This window comes from Miniopterus schreibersii (genome assembly GCF_964146895.1).
Source record: "Miniopterus schreibersii genome assembly, chromosome: 17".
NCBI lineage: Eukaryota > Metazoa > Chordata > Mammalia > Chiroptera > Miniopteridae > Miniopterus > Miniopterus schreibersii.
Window position 1 is genome coordinate 26,541,694 of NC_138117.1, and position 23,380 is coordinate 26,565,073.

Consider the following 23,380-nt stretch of genomic DNA (forward strand, 5'->3'; position numbering starts at 1 on the left):
GTGTGTGAGATCATGACATCTCATCTCTAGAATTATTTTCATTCTCCCAAACTGTGATTTCTTACCTACTAACAGTAATTCCCCTTCCCCCAGCCCTGGCACCTGCCATTCTACTCTCTGTCTCTATGAATTTGACTACTCTGGATACCTCAGAATTGTGGAATCATATAGTATTTATCCTTTTGTTACTGGCTTTTATTACTTAGAATAATGTCTTCAAGTTTCATCCACGTTGTAGCATGTGTCAGAATTTCCTTCCTTCCAAGGCTCAATACTATTCCAATGTATGTATATACAACATTTTATTTATTCATTCATCCATCAATGGATACTTAGGCTGCTTCCACCTTTTGGGTCCTGTTAATAATTATGCCAGAAACCTGAGTGTGCAAATATCTGCTCAAGTCCCTGGTTTTAGTTCTTTTGGGTATATACCCAGAAATGGAATTGCTGGATCATGGCAGTTCTACATTTAAGTTTTTGAAGAACTGCTATATTATTTTCGTAGAAGCAACACCATTTTACATTCCCACTAGAAATGCACAGGAGTTCCAGTTTCTCCATATCCTCCCTAACACTTGTTATTTTGTGTGGGGTTTTTTTTTTTTTTTTGGTTTTATTTTTAATAATGGCCATCCTAATGGCCATAGAGTGATACCTTACTGTGCATTTCTTTAACCACTAGTGACACTGAGCAATTTTTCATGTATTTATTGGCCATCTGTGTATCTTCTTTAGAGAGGTTTCTATTGAAGTCCTTTGTCCAGTTTTGAATTGGGTTGCTTGTTTTTTTATTACTGAGTTCACAGTTACTTTGTAATATAGGATGGTTTCATGCCCTTATTCTCCAGGGCATGAGAATAAATGTTTAGAATAGTATGAAAATGCTATGGTCTTGGGGGAAAGGGCAGAAAGAAGAGAGGATGTCAAAGAAAGTTAAAAAATTAAAGTCTTATCTTTAGGGAAGAGTAAAGAAAGTACATTTTCAGGATTCTGAGCTCATCTTAGTATTGTATTTTAGAAACCTTATTTATAAGCATTTGGTGGGCTACCCAGAGAACCTAACCACTATTTAAGAACATTACTTACATAAAAATGCCGATGACTATTTATATACTAAAACCTAAACTTGGAAAGTAAGTTGGTTGTAATCATGAATTACAGAAATAATTATTTATTATATAATGACTCTAACTAGGAATCTATTATTTTTAATTTCCAAAAGTTGCTGTGCATGAATCATTTGTAGAATACCATTCTAAGAAAATAAACTTGATAAAGAGCTACAGAAGTAATACACAATCATGATATAATCAATAGAAACATGAAAACAAAGCTATTATCTGTAGATATAGACAGGGTTGCAGAAAAGGATTACATAGAAATCTGTGCTGTTACTGAAGAGAAACAGTATTATTGGCCACTGGTAATAGATAAACAATTTCCAAGAATAATATCCAGTTTAAATTACATACACTTTATTATTTTTAAAGTAATCACCTTATCAATTGAAAGTGGATAAACATTTGGTAAAATGTTGTAAGTCCTACATTAGATAAATATTCTATATTATACATGTAAAATGTAATTTATATATTTGAAAATAAATATGACACTATCTTAAAGTATATCGGGTTATTTTTAATGGTATACACTCTATATTCTCTGTAAATAATTAATAGTTAAACATACCATTCTCTAAAAACAAAACAAAACTTTCACTAACCTAAAACTAAAGATGAGCTTTCCATTTCTTATCAGGATCTGTGTTGCTAACTGTGGAAGAAAATTAGAGAGTAAAATTTTAACAGCAGATAAACAAATTCACTGGGTTTTAAGTTATTTTCTGGCTAAAAACAGCATTCATTCCTAAAATAATTTTGTTGCTCAATATAAAGTTGGGGTTTTTTTTGGTACATTTAAAAACATTGAAGCTTCTATACAAAATTCAAGCTTTGAACCTGTTGATTTTAAGGATTAAACTTCTATAAAGATTCTTAATTTGACAAATTAACCTGACACTAGTAAACAATTGTAGAGTTACTGCTTTAATATCTTTGAGTTTACTACCTTTAGTACTGCTAAAACCTTTAGCTGTTCCCAAATCTTCTACACCTAAAATTCTTGTGGACTTGTGGTCTGGGAGAAGAGAAGCTATTTTCCACTGCATGCCTTTGACTGTCATTCTGGTGGGTGACGACTGGAACCTCTAAGCGAGATTCTAATTCCTGGGGGAGCGTTTGGTTCCCACTTGTGGTCCACTGGCCTTTCACTGCTAACCCTTCCTAGTGCCTGTCTCTCCAACTTACAGTGATATTCAAGGGAGGACTCTGAGGGGTGTTATTTTTCCTAAAGGAAGCTAGTTCATTTGTGTAAAAAAAAAAAAAAATTTATGCTGGCAATAAAAGAAATAAATTTAGAAGTATACTTACATATCATTCCATCTTTTTCTAATTTTTTCAAATGAAGCAAGAGATTATGTCCAGCCATTTTATGTAAATGCTCAGGAGTATTCTAAAAACAAAACAAAATGAGAGTGAAAGAAAACATTTCTTTTTAAAAACAGGATAGAGTTAATCCTTTTGAAACTTAAAAAAATAGAACAAAAGAAAATTTTAACTTAAATTCATTAAAAAAATGTTTAGCCTTACTTTTTTTATAGTTACATTCCAGATGCCCCCATTGAATTCATTTTTATATAGTAACAGCCACAATGATTTTGGCTTGTACATGCCTGGCTTTAGGCACCATATTCTTACCTACATTCCTACAGATAAAAGAGACTGCAAACTCCATAAAGGTAGTAACGGTATGTTGTTCACTACTGGATACCCAGTGCTTAGAGTAATGGCACAGAGTAGGAACTAAATATTTTATGAATGGGTGAATAAATAAATGTAAAAATTATTCTAGATAGCTTTAATGATGCTACAGACACTGGCCCTATGGTTTATTTATTAGGTTACATGATAATAACTTTTCACATTTCCTTGATTATTCTACCTCTTTAATCATTTAGTTTTCATCCTGGGTACTCCTCCTTGGGATTTCAAACACACGCAATGCTCTTTTATTACTCCCAGTGTTTGAACACATCTTTCCTTCTGTTTAGATCCAATTAAATGACTTAAATTTCTTAAGCTTTTCCAGACCAGCCTCATTATCCTGCATCTTCACCAGGGAGAACTTATCCCTCTTCCTTTCTGCCCTGACATGCTGTGCATGGGCCTTGGAGGAAGCCTGGTGTGACAGAAACAAGATCTGAGTGTCTGTCATCTGATGTTTAAGAATGACATCTGCTAGTTGTGTGCCCTTAAAAAAGTTACTTAGCTTATACTTTCTGAGTCAGTTTTTTAATCTATTAAATTGGAATGATTTTGTCTTTATGCAGTGAAAACCTGAGGTATTTAAATTAAGTACCTCAAATTACATTTGTAAAGGTAAAGTATTTAAGGACAGAGTCTAGCACATAAAAATGCGCTAAAAAGGGAAGCTATTATAATAGTATTACAGGTATGTTTTTTTTAGTTTTTTTTAATGAGTGCACTTTCCCTTTCCACCGATACAGGTGTGTGCTGTACCCACATGAACTGAGTCCTTTGAGGGCAGTTGTCATCTTTATATCTCTGTACTAGTTCAGTGTGTGGCACATGAAAGGCAGTCAGTAAATGTTCGTTGAATGAATAAATCCCTCTGCAATACTTAATGCCACTCTATATGCAACAGGTACCTCTCACATAAACAGTGAATATACAACTGAATACAATTCTGAATGCTAAACCAGTATTTTTTAGGCACAGGCAGGTGCCTGATGAGGAGTTATCCGTGAGGGTCCTCAAAGCAGTCTGTCTGTACTTAGGATAGAAAAAAGCTCCACTGTATCAATGAATAGTCTTGAATGACTCTGTTCTAGTATTATGAGGAAATGAACTCTTTCACAGAATTTAAATATTTACACTACCTTTTTGCCAATGGCACTTTTTTATCTTTAGTCATTTTAAACCTTCATCCCTCCCTTTTCTTTCTTTTTTTTTCTTTTATCATCCCTCTCTTTTAAAACAAAACATACTGAGTATGATCTAACTATTTTTTGATAACTTGGGCCTATACGATATTAAGGCCCCTTACTGATTTTAATTGGCTCCAGGTACCTTTTCAAGCTCATCTTTAGGTGTCCTCTCATGTGTCTTCTGGATGAACAGGATGTGGTGGTGGGAGTTTTTAAACCTAGGTAACCTAATACCAAAGCCTACATTCTTAACCTCTAAGCTATACTGCCTACACAGCAGGTGTCTAATAAACATGCACTGAAACACTGAATTATACTAATCAGCTGCCACACAGTGCTGTCATATAATGATGTGCTCAGAGGCCACCTTGGTAAGGGGGTCTCTCTATACACTAAGCTTCTCCACTCATGTTCTTTACATGTGCTTCCCCCACGGTCAGGGATCACTGCTGCTCCTCACTGCTGTCATCCCAGTATCTGTCTCCAGCAGATCGCCTCTTCTCACTTGCTAAAGTAAAGGCTAGGACACCAGATAATCAAGATGGCTAGAACAGGCAAGTCCTTACAAAACTTCATCATCAGGCTGTTGGGAATGGTCTCTCCTATAGCATGAAGTATTTGGTTTAATGATGGCTCAGAATGGTTATTTCTGTTCTGCAGGCAAGGTTTTGTTTAACTTCTGTGTTCTAGAAAGTTGAGGCTGCTGGTCTTGAATCTATTCAAGTGGTATTACTTATTTATTCTGTTCAAGGAGGTGACACGTTTTTCATATCTAGTTTATTAAATAGATTGTCCTAATAAAATAGTGGCTATGTACAAATAAGGTAAACAAAAATTACCTTGTAAATAATTTTTACAAGCTCCATTACTGTAAACGATTTTTCAAAGTTATCACGAAATACTTGAAGAATCTGCTCTTCTCGAATATTTCTGTGAGAAATGTATTGTTGAATTTTAGCTTCAGCATTATGGATTACGGGGCCATGTCCTGAATTGGAATAATTATAAAAATTATTTCAACCAGATAAAAAATATTAAGTATAATTGGAGTTAATTCATTCTAATGAATGATTATTCATTAAATGATTTAATGATTATTCATTAAAAATAATCCATACAATGTATTGAAATATACTAAATACACAACAAATAAGAATTACTTGGAAATTATACAGATATGAGACTTAAAAATTATGTACAATGTCAAAAAACATTAGACAGTTATATCAAAGTTTACTTATTTATTTATTTTTAAATATATCTTTATTGATTTCAGAGAGAGGAACGGAGAGGGAGAGAGAGAGATAGAAACATCAATGATGAGAGAGTCATTGATCAAGCCCACAACTGGGCATGTGCCCTGACCGGGAATCAAACCCCGATCGCCTGGATCCCAGGTCGATGCTCAACCACTGAGCCACACCCGGCCGGGCAGTTATATCAAACTTTAAAAGTATAAAATAAAAATATATCAATAATAACAGGAACCACAACAGTAATGCTAGGTAGTATTTATAGAGTACTTACTGTTTGCCAGGCACTACCCTAAATGCTATACGTTATTCTTAGAAGGGTACCGAAAGCTAAGTATTTTTCTTATCCCTTTTTCGTAGCAGAAACTGAGGCATTCGGAGGGTAAATAACCTGCCCAGTAACACAGCTAAGGAGTGGAGCTGGGATTCTGACCCGGGAGCTTTTAACCAGTCTAGGCTCTTAGCACTGTGCTACACTTACCTATAAAAGACTGAAAAGGGGAATGTAAAAGCAGCTTCACATAAGTGACCAAGCGCTATTAAAAATTCACAGGAACCACAGTAGAGCTTTAAGAATCTTATGGATAGGCTTGTAATTCAGAAATGCTGGCAACCCAGATAAAGATATTGAAATTTACATGCTCTTTTAACAGAGTGCAAATTAATATATTACACAAGTCTGCCAGAGGGATGTTTAAAATATTTGAGGACAGAATATGCAGAAGCAGGCTAACCTATTATCATGTAACGAGCACGGGCTTTGGTTGGAATACCGACCGTCATTTGCTAGCTGTCTGGCCAGGAAAGCTGCCGAACCGTTTCTTCAGCTGTGCAACGGGGACGCCACTACCTGCTTCATTGGGTTTTTATGCGGACAGCGGCTAGCTGGAAAGGTCTCTGCAGGTACCTGATGTGTAGCAGGCTTTAATGTATGGTAGCTATGGCTACAGAACATGATTTACACATAAGCTCCTGCTGTGTTAATAAGCCAGGTCACTGGATTCACTAAAGCTAACTCTCTAAGGGCCTTTCCTAGGCAGCCTCTCAGTAGCTTTGCTTGAATGTGAGTGCATCAAACGTCTATTCTCTTCGCTTTAAAAACAGCTGTCAGCTTCCATGCCTTTTATGACATAATATTAATCCAAATGCCCACAGTGTGTTTTTTGCCTCCTCGGCAGTAGAAATTCATGAGAGAATATGAGGGTATGGAAGACACTGTATTTGCAGATCTTTCCATGGCTCTTTGGTTAGGAACAAGTTAGAAGGGTTTAAAAAATTAAGTAACCTAGTCTCTTTTCCCTTCTGGGCCCTATTGTTGGGTTCTGTATGTTTCTTAGCTTTCAGGATGGAGGGGAGATTCACATTGCAGAGCAGTGCAGTGATAGCTGGGATACTAAGAACAGGTTTCTTTTTTTTGAGAATCAAAATAAATATACAATTTTATAGTTCATATGGAAGCTACTGATATTTCAATAGTGTAAGTTAAAACAACTAAAGCTCAGAGGTGAAATATTACCCATGGTTACGTGGCTAAAATGTGATCCACAACAGAAATCAAGTTAACAAAATTGAAGATAGCTTATAGAATAAAAAAATTGTCTTGTTCCAATGTAAGTTATTTCCCTCATTTAATAGTCCTATTAATAGCTGTTTAGATGTTAAAAATAACCCTCATGTGTATATAAGAAGTTATTAATATCACTTTTGGCCATTTGTTAAATTGCATGGCTAGACAGGACTTAGGGGTATAATTTAAAGCAGCAGTTTACATGTCTGTCTTCAAGACCGAAAACACAAAGAAACACGCCCCCCCTCTCAAAATAAACCTTTCTCATCATTTGACACAAATGGTTTACCAGATTAAAAAAATTACTCACCTGGATATATAATACCAGCTTTGATTTTCAGTAACTTTTTTAGGGAGTTCATATAATCATAGAGGTCTTCAAATACAGTTGTTCCTTCCCCTAAGATGCAATCTCCAGAAAAGAGAGCATTTTCCTCTTCTAAAAGTAGGGCCATATGATCATCAGTGTGGCCAGGGGTGTATATAACTCTGGTCGAAAGAAGAAATAGAAACAATTATGAACTCTTAAGCTTAGAAGAAATTTTGAGAAGCAAATTACTCTCTATCCTTACCTCTGGACAGACACAAATAATGTCAGTGAGTTAAAATGCTCCTTTTTTCTCTTGTTGCCCACTGAAAATTATCACCCAAAGTATTTCCCCTTTAACAAAATCAAATTTCTTACTCTGAAGTGCAAACTTAATAGTTTTCCCACTTTTTTTCTTGTTTTGTAGGTAATAAATACTGATTACAACAAATTTGGAAAACAGAAAAGTACTTAAAATAGATGAAAAAAACCAATCTTTCCACTACTTAGAGATAGTACCTTTATTTTTTAAGAACATGTATTTTCTTTGTATGTCAGAAAGCACATGTCACAATACGTTTTATGGCAAGATTATGAGAAAAAAGCACTTTCATATGTTGCTGGTGGGTAAGCAAAATGGTATAGCTTATATAGAGGGGAATTTGGCATTTTCTAGCAAAATAGCACCCTCTGATCCATCAATCTCACTGCCAGAAATTTACCTCCAAAAATGCACCTTCACAAATACAAAAAAAAAGTGTATAAGTTATTCATTACATTATTTTTAATAACAAAACATTAGGTACAATCCAATGCCAACTCATAGGGCACTCTGGATAAATTATGGTATATCCACACAATGAAACACTATATAGTCATCAAAAAGAATGAAGAAGATCCTTCTGAACTGATGTGGATTAATTTGTACGATATACAAAGTGATAAAAAGCAAAGCACCAAAGAGTGTTTATAGGATGATCTTTTGTATATGAAAGAAGGGGAAATAAAAACATAAATGCATGTATTTCCCTATTTTTGCAAAAAAGAAAATCAGGAAGGATAAATAAAAAACTAATAAATATAGCTGCCCATAGGGGATAGGCAATTCGGTGTAGGGAATGGAGGTGCAAGCAAGACTTCTCTAATTAGAACAACTTTTTCAGTAGTTTTAACTTACAAAAATATATAGATTTTTATAGAGAGGAAGGGAGAGGGAGAAAAAGAAAAACACTGGTGTAAGAGCAAAACATCAATTGGCTGCCTCCTGCATGCCTCCCACCTGAAATTGGGCCAGAAACGCAGGAATGTGCTCTGACAGGGAATCGAACCAGCCACCCTCTGATGGATGCACAGGATGATGCCTAACCCATGAGCCATACTGGCCAGGATAGCAAGTTTAACTTTTAATCTGTGTAAATATTTTATATATTCTAAACAAAGAATTAAATAGAAAGGAAAAAACCTTAACATTGAATACAGAAACTGTATTCTAGAGAAACTGTACACTAGAGGTAACATAGCTACAGTAAAAAAATGGATTGATTCAAATAAGTTTTAAATACAATACCAAGGCTGTACATTTTTAATGGAATAGACCTTACCACCAAAAGAATTGCAAAGATATCCTGAACTTTACTTAATAAGTTTAACGTTGGCAGAGTTATTAATTACTGTGATTCTGAAACTATTTTGTGTTTACTGTATGTTAGTATTAACAAGTAAATAAATTGATGTTGAGAACCGAGTTTTTCACTGTGGGATAAGGAAAAACTATATATGGAATCAGGGAACTAAATTTTGGGTTATTATTTGAAGTGAGGAATCACGAATTCACAATTTTTTATCTAGCTGTCTATAAAAAGGCCCAGGAGCAATGACACTGCAGTAGTAGTAAGCACACCTCACACTCTGTTTCTAAACACCATTTCCCACTCAAAGAAACCAGGGCTGCTTACATACATGCTGGCTCCAGGGCAGGGAAAGTAAACTGTGGTATTGAGACAGCCTGTGTGACACAGCGAGGAGGTACTGAAAGATTGGGGGACTATCAAAAGGAAAAAGGAGCACTGAATAAAAAAAATAAGTCTGTAGTAATACTCAAAAAAGAGGAAAGGGGGAAATCTCTTCAAGAAGAATGTAAGCAAATAAAAAAAATCCAAACACAAAAGGAAAGTAGAAGAAATAGAATAAGAGAAGTCACAATTGTGCCACCTTCAATATGATAATTGATTAAGGCAAGTATCATTAGATGCTAAAGCCACTGGATAAAAATTGCCGGGAAACAGGACGTTCACAGAAATATGTTAAAATTATTTGTGTTAAGCTAAACTCACTGGACCATATTACTAAAAGCAACAATGAAACTCCACTAAAAAGGCGTATAAATGTCATCAGCAACTAAAGGCTCAGTATTTTCACTGGATAACCCTACCAAACATTTAAAGTCAGTTACTGCACTGCTACTTAGCTTATTCCAGAACACAGAAAAAGAAGGAAAACTTATGAATCCCAAACCTGACAAATGATGCACAAAAAGAAAACTACTGCCTGATCTCACTAATGAATATAGTCATAAAAATCTTAACTAAAATATTAACAAATACAGGGTGTCCCAAAAATGTATACACACTTTAATAGCTGATAGCTCAATTTTAAAAATAAAATGTATTTAATAACCATTGCCTTTACAATTATTCAAGGTGTGGGTATATACTGTTTGGACACCCTAGAGATCCAAAAGCATATTTAAAAATAATAACATCACGATCAAATACAATTTATTCAAAAAATGTCAAGGTATTTCAATTTTATGAGATCCCTGCCAATCATAATAAAGCTATGGAGAAGACAAGAAAGATCATCTTCTAGACACTGCAAAGACATTTGACAAATTTCAACTTTTAAAGAACAGTATTTAAGAAAACTGAAATGACTAACTTAGAAGAGTTTCTCATTTGTCAAAAAACCCAACCAAATGCTTAATGTTAAATATTGCAACTGTAAAGCCTTCGTAAAGAATCTGCTAAAAATGTAAGAGATATACGGTATGAGAACATGAGGTACTCCTGTAATGGGAGCAATTATTTTTGAGAGGCATTAAGAACTGATTTTAGGAACTATTATGCTTTTATGGTTTCTAAGTATATACTTTACAGATTGCAAATGATTACTATATTTAGTAATGGTGAGATATTAAAGAGATGTTAGAAATCATCTCTTTTGTCTGATTAAACCTGCTGCAACCAGTAAATGAAAGTATCTCATGTTATATGAAAATAATTGCAGGAGATATATTTCCAACAACTATAAAAATTCGTGGTGTGGATGTCTATCTTATCTTATGGAAAATCTTACGAACAGTAGTCACACATAGAATGTGTTTACAAATGGAAACTCAATCTTTTTTTTAATCTACAGAAACTCACTTGCAGGGCCATTCTTTCAGAGTCTGCAACTGTCTTATCTGTCAACTTGCTTGCATGCAGGAGGGAGGAGAAAAGGAAATAACATCAGAGGTGCTTTGCTAAAGATCAGAGGAACTGCAGCTGTGCCTCCCATTCATCAGGTAGAGCATTTATCTAGTTCTGCCACTTTTGCAACACAGCAGACTTTATAAGAATGTCTCTCTTCGAAATTCAGAACAGTCAACAAAAGCTGTCAGATTAACTTTGAGAACTTAAACTCAGTTCACTAGAAATTCCTGAGGGTTACATCCAGAATCTTTACTGAAAACCTTGCTAACTTTCTATTTTTTACTAATGGGTTCTTGGTGGGTATTATCTCTATCTCTATTGTTTTTTTTTTTAAAAAATTGGCAGATAGACAAGATCAACTGAACATCAAATATTTGGGAATTAAGTAAATTTTAACCTTCTGTTTACGGAACTTTTGCGTAAGAATAAGTCTTTGTGTTAATGTTTAAAACAACTGGATTTTACTAACTATAAAAATGGACATTGGAAACCACATCAACAGTAAACTAAATGTTTTATTCAGATTTTAGCATACTTGGAATTTATATTTTGAGAAAAGATTATTTACTAAGTCATTTAAAAAAAAGTGCTCTTTTTGGTTCTTTCTGTTAGTTTTCCCCTCAAGTCTTAAAATAGATTCCCATACTTAATCAGAATGCAGTGGAAAAAAAATTAAATGGTATTCACAGAATATTGAGATCCTTGGCATCAATTCACTCCATGAAACAAGACAGTATCCAACTGAGGCGGCAGCGTAGTGACAGGAAGCCAGTTTGTGGGCAGCTCTAGGGTACTGATGTTTCTAGATCTGCAAAATGCTCATATGGTTTGTTCAGTTTGTAACAATTCACTGCCTTGCACATTGATAATATGTACACTTTTCTGTTTGTATACTTTAAAAACTTAAAACGTGGTCTGTTCATGGCAGATGGGTAATATGCAGTTAACTTCTAAGGTTGAACAGTCTAATCTGAACATTAGGTATAGATCTAATATCCATGCTTCTGTGATAAATGATAAACCAGTACTGAGGGTCCCAAACCTCTGAGACAGAAGACTAGATGGAACACCTCCTCCTGTCTCTATCCCCTTCTTTAACTTGGCCTAGGGCTGGTGTGTGATGGGGGACATTCAGTATTATCAAGAATACTTTTTGAAGAAGTAGTAATGTAATGTTTGATTTTCTGTGGTATCATCAGCAAATTATACAACATATCATAATTTGAACAAGGAGCATTTTAAGAAAATTGCCCAGCAATTAGTTGGTTTATAAATTAAATTTTATCAATGGTTTAGAGGAAAAAAGAGGACACTGGTTTGAAAGGGGGCATGGATACCCATTACCTCATCTCCTCTCATTCATCATTTCATCTACTCTTTGCAGACATTTATTACATGTAGGATTACATTTGTTACATGCCTCCTATGTGCCAGGGACTGAGGATATGAAGATGAATTTGGTATCTGCCTGTGCAGAGAATGGCTCTCTTATCATCAAACCTATTTCCTCTTTTTCCTGGGCAAGAAGTTAAACTATATTTCCCAGTCTCCCCAGAGTCACCAGTGGCATGTGGCTGAACTGTCAGCAATGCAAGAGAAGGCCTGGTCAAGGAAAACCTCCCACAAATCCATGCTCTTTCTCCACCCGCTGGACTGATGAACATGGCAAGCCTGAAAGTCAAGTATTGAGGATGGACGAATCCACAGGGATCCTGAAACATTACATGCAGGAGGGCCACTCACTAATCAGGAACCATTTTTGGCCTTTATGTGACTGAGAAGTAAACTTATTTCATGTTTGAGCTATTATACATTTCTGGGGTTGTCTGCTATAGCAACTGACATTAATTAATATTGTGAACCTAGGGAATCGATTACCTTTTAAGGAGATACCTACTTACACACCAAAAAATTATAATTTAATAAGCGCTATAATAAAATAATAAAAATTATATAAACGTTGGAGGAAGCAGTTAATTCTGCCCAGAAGGGGTTCTTGAAGTAACATGTAAACTGAGGTTTGAAGAATAAATGGGTAATAATTTATCAGGGGGACAGGACGGGGGAAAGGGGCGAAGCCTAGTAAAGGGGAGGGTACGAGGACAGAATGTGCTCAGGAGTACTTGGGTATGGCTAATTGTGTCTGTGAGGGGAGCGGTAGGAGCAAAGGCCAGAAAAGTGCTTTGGAGCCAGGCTGTGGTAAGGAGAATAAACATTATCTTGTATGCACTGAGTTACTCAAGGTTTCAGGTGACAGAGCATACTAAAGGTAGACTGGAAAGGGGAGAGCTTGGAGACAGGGATATTACCAAGAAGTAGTGGGAGTGCACATGAAGAAAAAGGGACAGCAGTGACAAATATTTTTGAGGTAAAAACATAGCCCTAGCCAATGTGGCTCAATTGGGTGTCGTCCTATGCACTGAAAGGTTGCTGATTGACTCCTGGTCAGGGCACATGCCTGGGTTTCAGGCTTGATCTGCAGTAGAGGGTGTGCAGGAGGCAGCCAATTGATGTTTTGCTCTCACATGGACAGTTCTCTCTCTCTCTCTCTCTCTCTCTCTCTCTCTCCCTCTCCCTTCTCTGTCTCTCTTTCTCTTTCTAGATGTGGTGGGCAGGGGGAGGGAAAGTGATCAAGGTGAAGCGGAGTCAGCTTCTATCACAGAAGAAATAATAGAATCTTAAATACTGAGAGAAGTTGAAGTTCTGAAATCAGGAAGCCAGGACAGACGGTGGGGGAGAGAGGAGAATCATAATTAGTCGTTTTAAAATTACTGAGTTGGAAACACCTTTTTGAGTCCCTCAAATAGGTCATGGGGGATTATGGGTCTGGCCTAAAATGTATTTACTTTAGGTATGGGTCATCTTTTGAAAGTGAAAACATGAGGAAGCCCTGAATTTCCTAGCAGGAGATGCTAATCTATTTTTTAATATTTTATTCATTAAAAAATGGTAATCATATAATTCAAACAACTATAAAAGGATAGAGGGAGAAGACTTTCTTTTTCCCTGTTTCTCAAGCAACCCATTTTCTCTTCCCAGAGTATCCAGGTATCAGATCTCTTGTACTCTTCTTCCTCAGATAGTCTTCACTCATACAAGCAGACGTGGAAATCTTCCTTCCCCCTTTTATAAAACATATACATAGACTGCCTGCACCCCCACAGCTTGGCCTGGCCACAGGTCATTTACGTACCTGAGAGAGGCTCCCTCAGTCTTAATCACATCTCCATCTTCCAGATAAACATACTGTTGCTCTCCATCTCCTATCGTTTCTTCTCTATGAGGATTCCGTGGGAGTTTTTTAATGCAGTATGGAGTGTCTAGTGACAAAACATGTAAAATATTTAAGTCATACTTTAAAGGATAATTCAGCCTTTAAAGAGACCAGTTTTTTATAGAACACTTGTGAGTAGCTGCAAAAAAATATTAACGTTAAGAGACAACAGAAAATGGGAGGAATTACAGCTGCATATCTCTGGGATGGTAACTACTTCTTCTACCTCAACAAAAGAGCTTTTTACTCTCTAATGCCCTGCTAAGTCTAAATAAAAGCCTTTGTGTTTTTCTAGTCACTCCTACTTTATATAATAATTTGAAAGTTCATAATCTCAGCTGGCTTTGATATCAAGATGGGTGTTGAAGAGGGAGTAATGCAGAATGTAGAAACTTTTCTGTCTAGGTGCCTAACATATGGTAAAAGAAGTCATGACATCATGGCAGGAGTTAATGATAAAAGGGTGATAATGTAAAGTTCTTTCTGGGAATGCTGAAAGGAAGCCCCAAACCCAGGGCTAAGATATTAAAACATTATAATAAATTTAACCCATAGTACCTGTCATAAATGCAAAGAAAAACAACTAATTAACCAACCAATAACTGATTGCCAATTATTTAACCAGTATAGTGAATATAAGCACCATGACATCAAAGTGCTTAAAAACGGTCATAGTTGGGAAAATAAAACTTACAGACAGGAAATAATTAAAGAACTATACTCAGTACCATCTAATGAATACTAAAGGGGCAATTCAACTAACAAAAGCAAAATGAGTTTAGAGAAAGTAGAAACAATTAGGAAAGGATTCATAAATGTGAGAGAACTCCAGGCATGTAGGATGAACGGGATGGGAAAAAGGCTCAGAGATGTAAGGGGAACAGCATTAGTGAAGCCATAGAAATGAGAATGAAGCCGGCATACGGGCAACAGAAGAAAGCTACCAATTTGTCTAACACAAAATACTGGCTGGGAAGGGTGGAGATAAAGTGGCATTCGTAAGGTGAGCTCAGATCCTGGAGCGCCTTCAATTGGCCTTCACAGAATAGAGGAATTTACGCTCTGCCGTATGTGGCCCACGTATGCTCTTTAGTAAGACAATGAAACAGTGTTAACAGGGCGATCAAGACGGCAGCTGCAGGTGGGGAGCCTGGAGGGGGAGAGAGCAAAAGACTGGGAGGGGATGATAGTAATAACCCAGCTGGAAGGCAATGAATATTAGGGTTAGGGAGCTAGCAATGGAAATATGGAGTGAGAAAAAAACATTCAGAGGAAAACTGACAAGGCATAGAAATCTGGCTAAGTACGGCGGATAAAGAAGATAGAAATACTGCAATGTAATAAAAATAAAATAACACCAACTGGATTTTCTGTCTCCAGCCCCAAATTCCATTATTTTGTATCTTTGAGGCTGCAATAAGAAATAACATGCTATTCTGGAAACTGTCTTCATTATAGAGTGACATGGTGAGGGTTTTCTGGTTTGTTTTTATTTTTAATCTGTGTAATTTTGTCTTTCAGTAAAGAAATAGAAGTATATTTCTAGTTATGAGACGTTTGGCAGACAATCTTTCCAAAAATTTCACAATTACCTCAAAATTACAAGACAAATGTCATACTATAAAATAACTTTGTGTCAGTTTTAAAAATTATATGTAAATATGAAAGCACACATCCTATTCTCAATAACAATCTATATATATAGACAGGATGGAGAAGGGCATGCTGAAAGCAATCATATAATAATTATTTTAAATCAAAGCTTATTGAGATGTAATTCACATACAATAAAATTTACCCCTTTAAAGTGTAAAATTCAGTGTGTGTTTTTTTAGTATATTCAAAGAATTGTACAACCATCACCACTATCTAATTTTAGGACATTTTCAAAACCCCTCACCAAAACCCCATACCCAATGGTAGTCACTTTCTATTCTCTCCTCCCAGCCCCTGGCAGCCACTTATGTAATTATTTTAACAGGAAGAAACCCTCAGTCATTTGCTAAGTTCTGAATAATGGATTCTAACATCATTGCTAAAGCTAATTATTTAAGCAGATACAACCATGTGATATTTTTTATGTGTTATGCTTTCTAACAGAAACACATTCTAACTGAATAGCATAAAAGCAAATATTTGACTCCCAGGACTTGAATGTGAAATACATGCCAATGACCCAACTTCAGCTGCAAAATAGTAATTACCAGATAACAAAATATATTTTACAAGATTTACTCAAAACCAAACCAAACCAAAACAAAACACTCAAGCAACCTGGGTCTATATAGTTTTCATGTCTAGTAAACTTTTGGCTCCCTGTAAGCCACCAGGAGTTCCGAAATGAAACTGACTTTATTTTAAAATTTGTAAGCAGGTTGCTTCAGAGTTGCTCTACCTTCCCATAGACATCTTATAAATGGGATTCATAATTTTGGTGTGGCCAGTAAAAACACAGATTGTTAGCACTGTAAAGTAGTTGAAAAAATTTCTGTCACACTAGATTTAAAAGAATAATAAAACAACATGAAACAAAGGAAATAATAATAAAATATGGAACAAGAATGGTAGTGATTAAGAATTTAGGGAACGAAGAAATACGTGGGACTTTTGGGGGAAGACTCTGACAGGTACCTCTGTACAATTTCAGTGCTGAGCAACTCAAGGTCTGCGTGCAGCTGGTCTAGCTTCAATGAAGTTCAGAATGAAAGATAACAAGCCACGTCTCAAAGTATTAAAAGTTTAGTGGTTAGCCCGGCCAGCATGGCTTAGCTGGTTGAGCATCAACCTATGGTCCAGGAGATCACAGTTCGATTCCCGGTCAGGGCACATGCCCGGGTTGCGGGCTCCATCCCCAGTCAGGGGCGTGCAGGAAGCAGCCGATCAATAACTCTGTCATCATTGATGTTTCTATCTCTCTCTCTCCCTCTGCCTTCCTCTCCCTGAAATCAATAAAGATTAAAAAAAAAAGTTTAGTGGTTATAAAGCAGTATTAAATTCCTCCTTGATTTTCTTTAAATTAATCTCATAGGTCATCTATTATGTAAATATTCATTATTTTGTATGGAATCCAAACCTACTTTAATTTTTAATTTACAGAAAGTCAAATGTCTATTAACAGATGAATGGATAAACAAATCATGGTGTATTCCTACCATGGATTACTACTTGGCAGTAAAAAGGAACAAACTACTGATACATGAAACATGGGTAAATCTCAAAGATGTGATGCTGTGTAAAGGAAGCCAGAGAGTGATTCTGTATGCTTCCATTATGTGACACTTCAACAGGTAAAACTAATCTATAATGAAATAAAACAGGTATGTGGGTATGGAGGTGGAGGGGAAACACTGCAGAGGGGCACAAAGGGGACCTCTTTCTGGGTAAGTGTTCCTTACCTTGATTGGATTGGTCACATAGGTGTTTACAAATACACACTTAAAACAGGTACATTTTATGCATGTAAATTCAAGCTGAATAAAATTGATTTATGAAGGGAAAAGAGCAGGCCATAAACATTTTAATGTTTCAAATTGACTCTCATACTAAAAGAGTTGACCAAAGCTAATTAAGGACCCTCAGCATAGTTTTTTAATTCACAAACTTGAATGGGTAGATAGACAAGTGAAAGAAAGGTGAGGAAAAGTCAGAGTGGGAGAGAATGATTTCCTGTGGCACACAGTCCCCTTCCATTGGAAGACAGGATGTAAGAGGGTAAGAAAGTTAGGGTGGATAGTTTTTTATAATGAGCAGTCCGCTGATATTGGCTGCTGTAGCTGAGAATATCTCTCCAACCCAATTGTAGTCTTAAGGCCTACAAAGAAGATACTTAAAAATACTTAAAAATATTTGTTGTGAATGAATACTCTTGACCACCTTGTCCTTTACCTGCCTTGAACATGTCAAGCACACCCCCATTCTAGTATCTGCTCCTGCAAAGTCCTTTGCCTGGTATGCCCTCCTCTGATGCCTACATAGTTTACTCCCTCTCCCTGTCCACCCTAGATATAATAGCCACTGCTCTCTTCCACTTTATTCTCTCTCCCCTTTTTCTTCACTTAGCTTTACTTTTCTTCATAACACCCATCACCACCTGATCTATTATTTATTTACCATTTACTTTCCCTACTAGAATGAAAGCCCCATGAGTGCGGAGTCTTAGTTTTGCTCACTGCTACATCCATTGATTGTGCCAAGAACAGTGCTTGGATATAGCAGCAACTTGAATATTTGTTAAAGGAACAAATGAATGAATGAATAAATGAATGAATCAATGTCTGTGATAGTGGGATGAGGGAATAAGGAGAAAGATGGCAAAGTGTTAGTACTAGATAAATTTCAGGGACAAAGAATTATCAATACAATGATCTTTCATCAGTATTATGGTATGTCAGAGTAACTGCTTTAAAGTTTTGGAAGACCTGAGATCACATTTACAATGTGGACAATAACAGCAACTAGCTCAAGTATCCATGTAAAGTATACAGCGCAGTGCCCGGCACACAGTAAATGTTCAACAGTGGTTAGTTATTATGAAATCTGAAGTAGTAACTGTCACACGGACTAAATTAAAACTGACCTTCATCACTGGGCAAAGGGGAAAAATAAGAGGAAGAAGAGATTTGAAATAGAAAATAGGACTTCTACATTTTTCCTTTGTTAAAAAGTCACAGTATTCAAGTTACATTAATTTCTAAGAGTACTATTTAAATATAAAGTATACAGTAAATTGTTTACTAGCTTACTTAGCTCTGTAATGGAAATAAATTATTCTGAAAACATAGGTTTCCTCACTGAGCTTAATGAACATATTCTGTTTACCATTATTGATGTTTTTACAAATATCTTCTATGCCTCCAGTATGATCACGATGCCAATGAGTCACTATGATTTCCTGGATTGCACTGTTGAATTCGTTCAGAGCCTGCTTTAAACAGATGATATATTCTGGAATTGCTGGTTCTCCAGTGTCAATGAGGATTCTCCTGAAAGTTAAGTAGAAGATAATCACACAACTGGGACAGTTTATATTAGCATATTTCTCACACAGATAATTTACATTTAAGAAACTGCATAAATTTCTAATAAAGGGGACAAGAGTGCAGGAGAATCTGCACAGGTCTGTGGCCATTTATTCACTAGAGTACAGTGCCTGGCATATAGTAGGCCCACAGTAACAATATGCTATGTGAATACAGAAAAAATTCTTCAACTGATGGAAGTTAGTGGAATCAACTTCCTCTTTTAGGTATTTTTTATCAATTTTAAGATAGCCAGTAAATGATCTGTCAATTCTTACAAAATCATTAGGAATTTTCTAAGCACCTACTATGAACCCAGAATTGTCTGGATGTTATGAGGGAAGCAGAAGTGATAAAAATAATAGCTAATATTATTGTATACTAGAATTTGTTAAGTGCTTTTGATGTGATTTTTCACTTAAGTGTCACTGAACCCTCATAACATCCTTATGACATAGGTATGATACAACCCTCATTGTACAGAGAAGGAATCTGAAGCTTAGAGAATGAACTGTCTTTTCCAAAGTCATAAGCCAGGATTGGGATCTAGGTAATCAGAGTCCAGAGTCTTTACTCCACTAGACTGCCTTTTCCTATTAATAGGAAATACAGGATGTCCCCCCAAAATGTACACACACTTTAACAGTTGATAGCTCAATTTTGAAAATGAAATGTATTTTACTAAACAGTGCCTTTATAACTATTCAAAGTGTGTGTACACATTCTTTTGGGACACCCTATAGTATATTTGCTCTCAAAGTATTCACAATTTTGATAGTAAAGTTTAAAATTGCAGTTTTTTAGAGGTTCTTAGGCGGAGAAGGAACCTGGACATACTCTTTGGAAAGTCTGGCTATTATTGTCTATTCAAATGTTTACTGAGTACCTAGGCATCACAATAGGTCTAGTAGTGCTTTAGGGAAGTTCACTTCCCATCCATGGCCTGATCAGAATGAGGATGGAAGACCAGCTAAAATTGCAGTTATCCAGCAGTCTTGGAATCATAGCAGAAAAAACGAAGAGAGGATGTAGACAACACTCATTCATTCCGCAAATATCTCCTGTAACACCTGTATTATGTATAAGGCTCTGTGCTAGGTGGTGGGGATATAGTAATGACTAAGCCTTGATTGAACTTACATTTTAGTGGGGAGTAGAGGTAGGAAAAGCCATTCAACTTCTTACACACACACAAATCATTTTATTATAAAGATAAGGGCCATGAAAAGTATGCAGTGCTAAGGCAATGTATTACATTAACCCAACATAGTCTAGGGGTCAAGGGAGGCTTCCTTGAGGAAATGCCATTTTAACTGAGCTCTAAAGGATGAGCAGGGTTAGTTGGGTAGAGAGGAGGGACACACGGGAGACAGCGAGGAAAGCATGCACGAATGTCCTGAGGCAGAATGGATATAACTCACCTGGCTGGGATGGGAGAGAGGTCTGAGAGCAGGTTGATGAAATGGGTAGAGGCAGAATATGCAAGGCCTTCTAACTTTCATTAAAAAAACCCAAACAAACAAACACACACAAACTACTCTGGCTACATGAAGGAGAATGGACTGGAGAGGGACAAAAGTAGATGGAGAGGAGCCAGTTAGAGGCTATTTTAGAAGCCTAAGCAAGAGTTATATTGGCTTGGACTGGGTGATAGCAGTGGAAATGGGGAGATCTCAATGGCTTGGATGTGTGTGCAAGAAGCAAAGAAAAATGTGAAGGAGTGTACTTAAGAACTGGCCTTGACCAAATGTGAGGACGGTGAGGACAAGTGGCTGGAAGAGGGTGAAGTTTAGCGGGAAGGCCTGCAAGTTCAGTTTAGGAAACACTGAGTTTCGAGTGGCTGTGAGTCACCCCAGTAGATATTTAAGAAAGCAATTGACTACCCTGCTCTGAAAATCAAGTTTGGATTTTGTCTGAACTAGAGCTCTAAATTTGGGAGTTATTAATGAACAGATAATAGGTGAAACCAAGGAAGCAGTACCAAGATCACCAAGGTAGAGAACACAGCACAGGAATAGAAGACAGACTAGGATTGCACCTTGAGGAACTCAAACACTTCAAAGGTCTGATAAAGAGGACAAGTCTATAGAAGAGACTGTGAAAGAGCAGCTATAAGGGTAAGAGGAAGCCAGGAGAAAGCAGTGTTAGATCAAGAAGGAGTGGAGCAAAAGATACTGAAATTCAAATAAGATGGGAATAGAAAAATGCCATTGGGTTTAGTGATATAGAAGCCACCTGTGATCTTAGAACTCTTTTGTGCAGTGGAACAGGTGACTATCAATATCAGAACCTCTTACTTGGACACAATTAACAATAATTTCTAACCACCTGACTTCTACTTTATAGAGTAGCATCATCTGTACATTATTCTAGCTCAATTATATGGACTCATCATCATCATCTCTCTCTCTCTCTCTCTCTCTCTCATATATGAGTGATTCCACTGGCCATTCCACTCCATGAGTATATGTGAGTAGTGGTGTAAGCAGTATAAGATGGGAGACTATGGCCTGGCTGGTGTTGCTCAGTGGTTAAGTGTCAACCCATGCACCAAGAGGTCACTGGTTCGATTCCCTGTCAGGGCACATGCCTGGGTTTCAGGCTCAGTCCCCTGTAGAGGGCCTGCAGGAGGCAGCCTATATCGATGTTTCCCTCTCATCAATGTTTCTAACCCTCTCCCTTCCTCTCTCTCTAAAATCAACAAAAACATATTAAAAAAAAAGATGGGAGACAATGAATCTGGTCTTCCCTCAGTCAGTTTCAGGTTCTTTATGTCTCTTTTAGCACAAACACCTTGCTACACTGAGTGTGATTCTGGTCTTTTAAAGATACAGTGTGTATTTTTCATACAACGTGGCCCCTAAACACAAGCCAACTTCATTTGTTTTCAAACAGAACCAGCCATCTGTTTCACCCCTGGAAGAAAAGCAGGCTATGTTGAACTTATTGAGAAACAGTATATGATCTCCAACATAGAGACTTTCTATGGTAATTTTGACTATATGCAGTTTTCATTTTAGGTATTGTCTTTAGAACTAGTTTAAGATGACACACCGAAGAGAGACAAAAATGCCTACGGATTTCCTGGGGTGAGCGAGTCCCAGCCAAGGGAAACTTTACTCTAGATGTTCGGTATTTTTTTTCTACCTAATTCTCTGTCCTCTCAGATCCTGGAGGCAGCCCAAAGGCACTGTACCTAAGTGACCCTGCCTTGTTTGCTCTGGACTTCACCTTTTGCTTGCCTGACTTGCAATACTTTAGTTCCTTCATCCTGCTGCTTCTAAAATTCTGATTTGCTGGAAAAAGGCAAATACAGTAGGTACTTCATATAAAATCTCAATAAACTATACTTATTAAACTGTATTTAATATTCAAGTGTATTTTATTAATTGTAACATGTCTTGATTGCACAACTAAATTCTATGCCTAAGAGAACTATATCTTACCTTTATTCTTATTATCTAGGTTATACTAAGTACACAAAAACTGCCCAGTGCACTTACTGTGCAATAAACCACCTCTTCATTTCTGCATAAAACAGAATGCTGCTAAACAAGAGAAAAGAAAATCTAAGAAACAGAGATAGGTTATTCCATCCGCAAAATAACCGAAAAAGGCCACACAATATTAGCAAACATAAACAAAAGTAGTAAGCTCTTCTTTCCCAAGGGCTGGGGCAGGGGCGTGTGTGGCTCTTTTGGGTTTCAGGCTCCAGCAACACGGAAGCAAGATAACCCTGCCGCCCTCTGCTGCCGAGTTAAGAAAAAGGCCTCAGCACGATTGCTTTTGTGAAGGGGAAGTTACACTCGGGGCAACAGACGAGTGAAAGGGGAGCCGAGTCAACGTTTTTCTGGATTTTTAAAAACTCAGGGCGACACTAATTTCTCAACCACTTAAACACGCTCACCCTGGCATTCGACATCAAGCAAAGTAAACCGGGTTTCAAAAACAGGAAGTTTTTTAAAAAAAGTACTTCTCCCCCAGAGAGGTTACCACCCTGGGTGGTCGTGCTTTAGGGGAGGTCCGGGGTCCGGGCATCTGAGGATGGTTCTGGCGGGGCCGGCCCGGCCGGGGCCGCAATCCTGCCAGCGGCGAGCAGCGATCGCGGCCCCAGCTCCGCGCGTCCCGCCGGCCGGCGTTTAGGTGGCGGGGTCGGGGTCGGGGTCGGGGTTGGGGTGGAGGCAGGAGGCGTTTACCTGGGGCCGGTCCCTACCAGGTAGGTGTTGGTGCCCTGCAGGGTCATGGGACCCGGGTTACAGCCCAGGACGCGTACCACCCGACTGGACAGGCGCTCGATGCGCTGCAGAGTGGTCGCCATCTCCGCCTAAGCCACGCGTCCGTGCGTAGCTCACCGTACCGCGGAAGCGCTAGATCCGCAAGGAAGCTGAAGCCAGGCGTCACCTGACCCCGGGCGGAGAGGGCTGAGTTTCTACGTGGGGGCGGGGCCAGAGTCACGTGTCCTCGCGTGAGCAGAGTGGG

General features: G+C 37.4%; 1 protein-coding gene across 1 annotated transcript; it reads right to left on the reverse strand.

The window, feature by feature from the left end:
• Positions 1 to 624: 624 nt before the first annotated feature.
• LACTB2 (lactamase beta 2) lies at positions 625 to 23,361 on the reverse strand. Its single transcript, XM_081117205.1, has 7 exons — positions 23,098 to 23,361; positions 18,702 to 18,865; positions 13,803 to 13,929; positions 7,140 to 7,318; positions 4,849 to 4,997; positions 2,433 to 2,514; positions 625 to 1,776 (listed from the first exon to the last, which is right to left on the reverse strand). Exons 1-7 carry the CDS (start codon positions 23,217 to 23,219, stop codon positions 1,733 to 1,735), a joined length of 867 nt encoding a protein of 288 aa, XP_080973331.1. The 5' UTR covers positions 23,220 to 23,361; the 3' UTR covers positions 625 to 1,732.
• Positions 23,362 to 23,380: the final 19 nt, after the last annotated feature.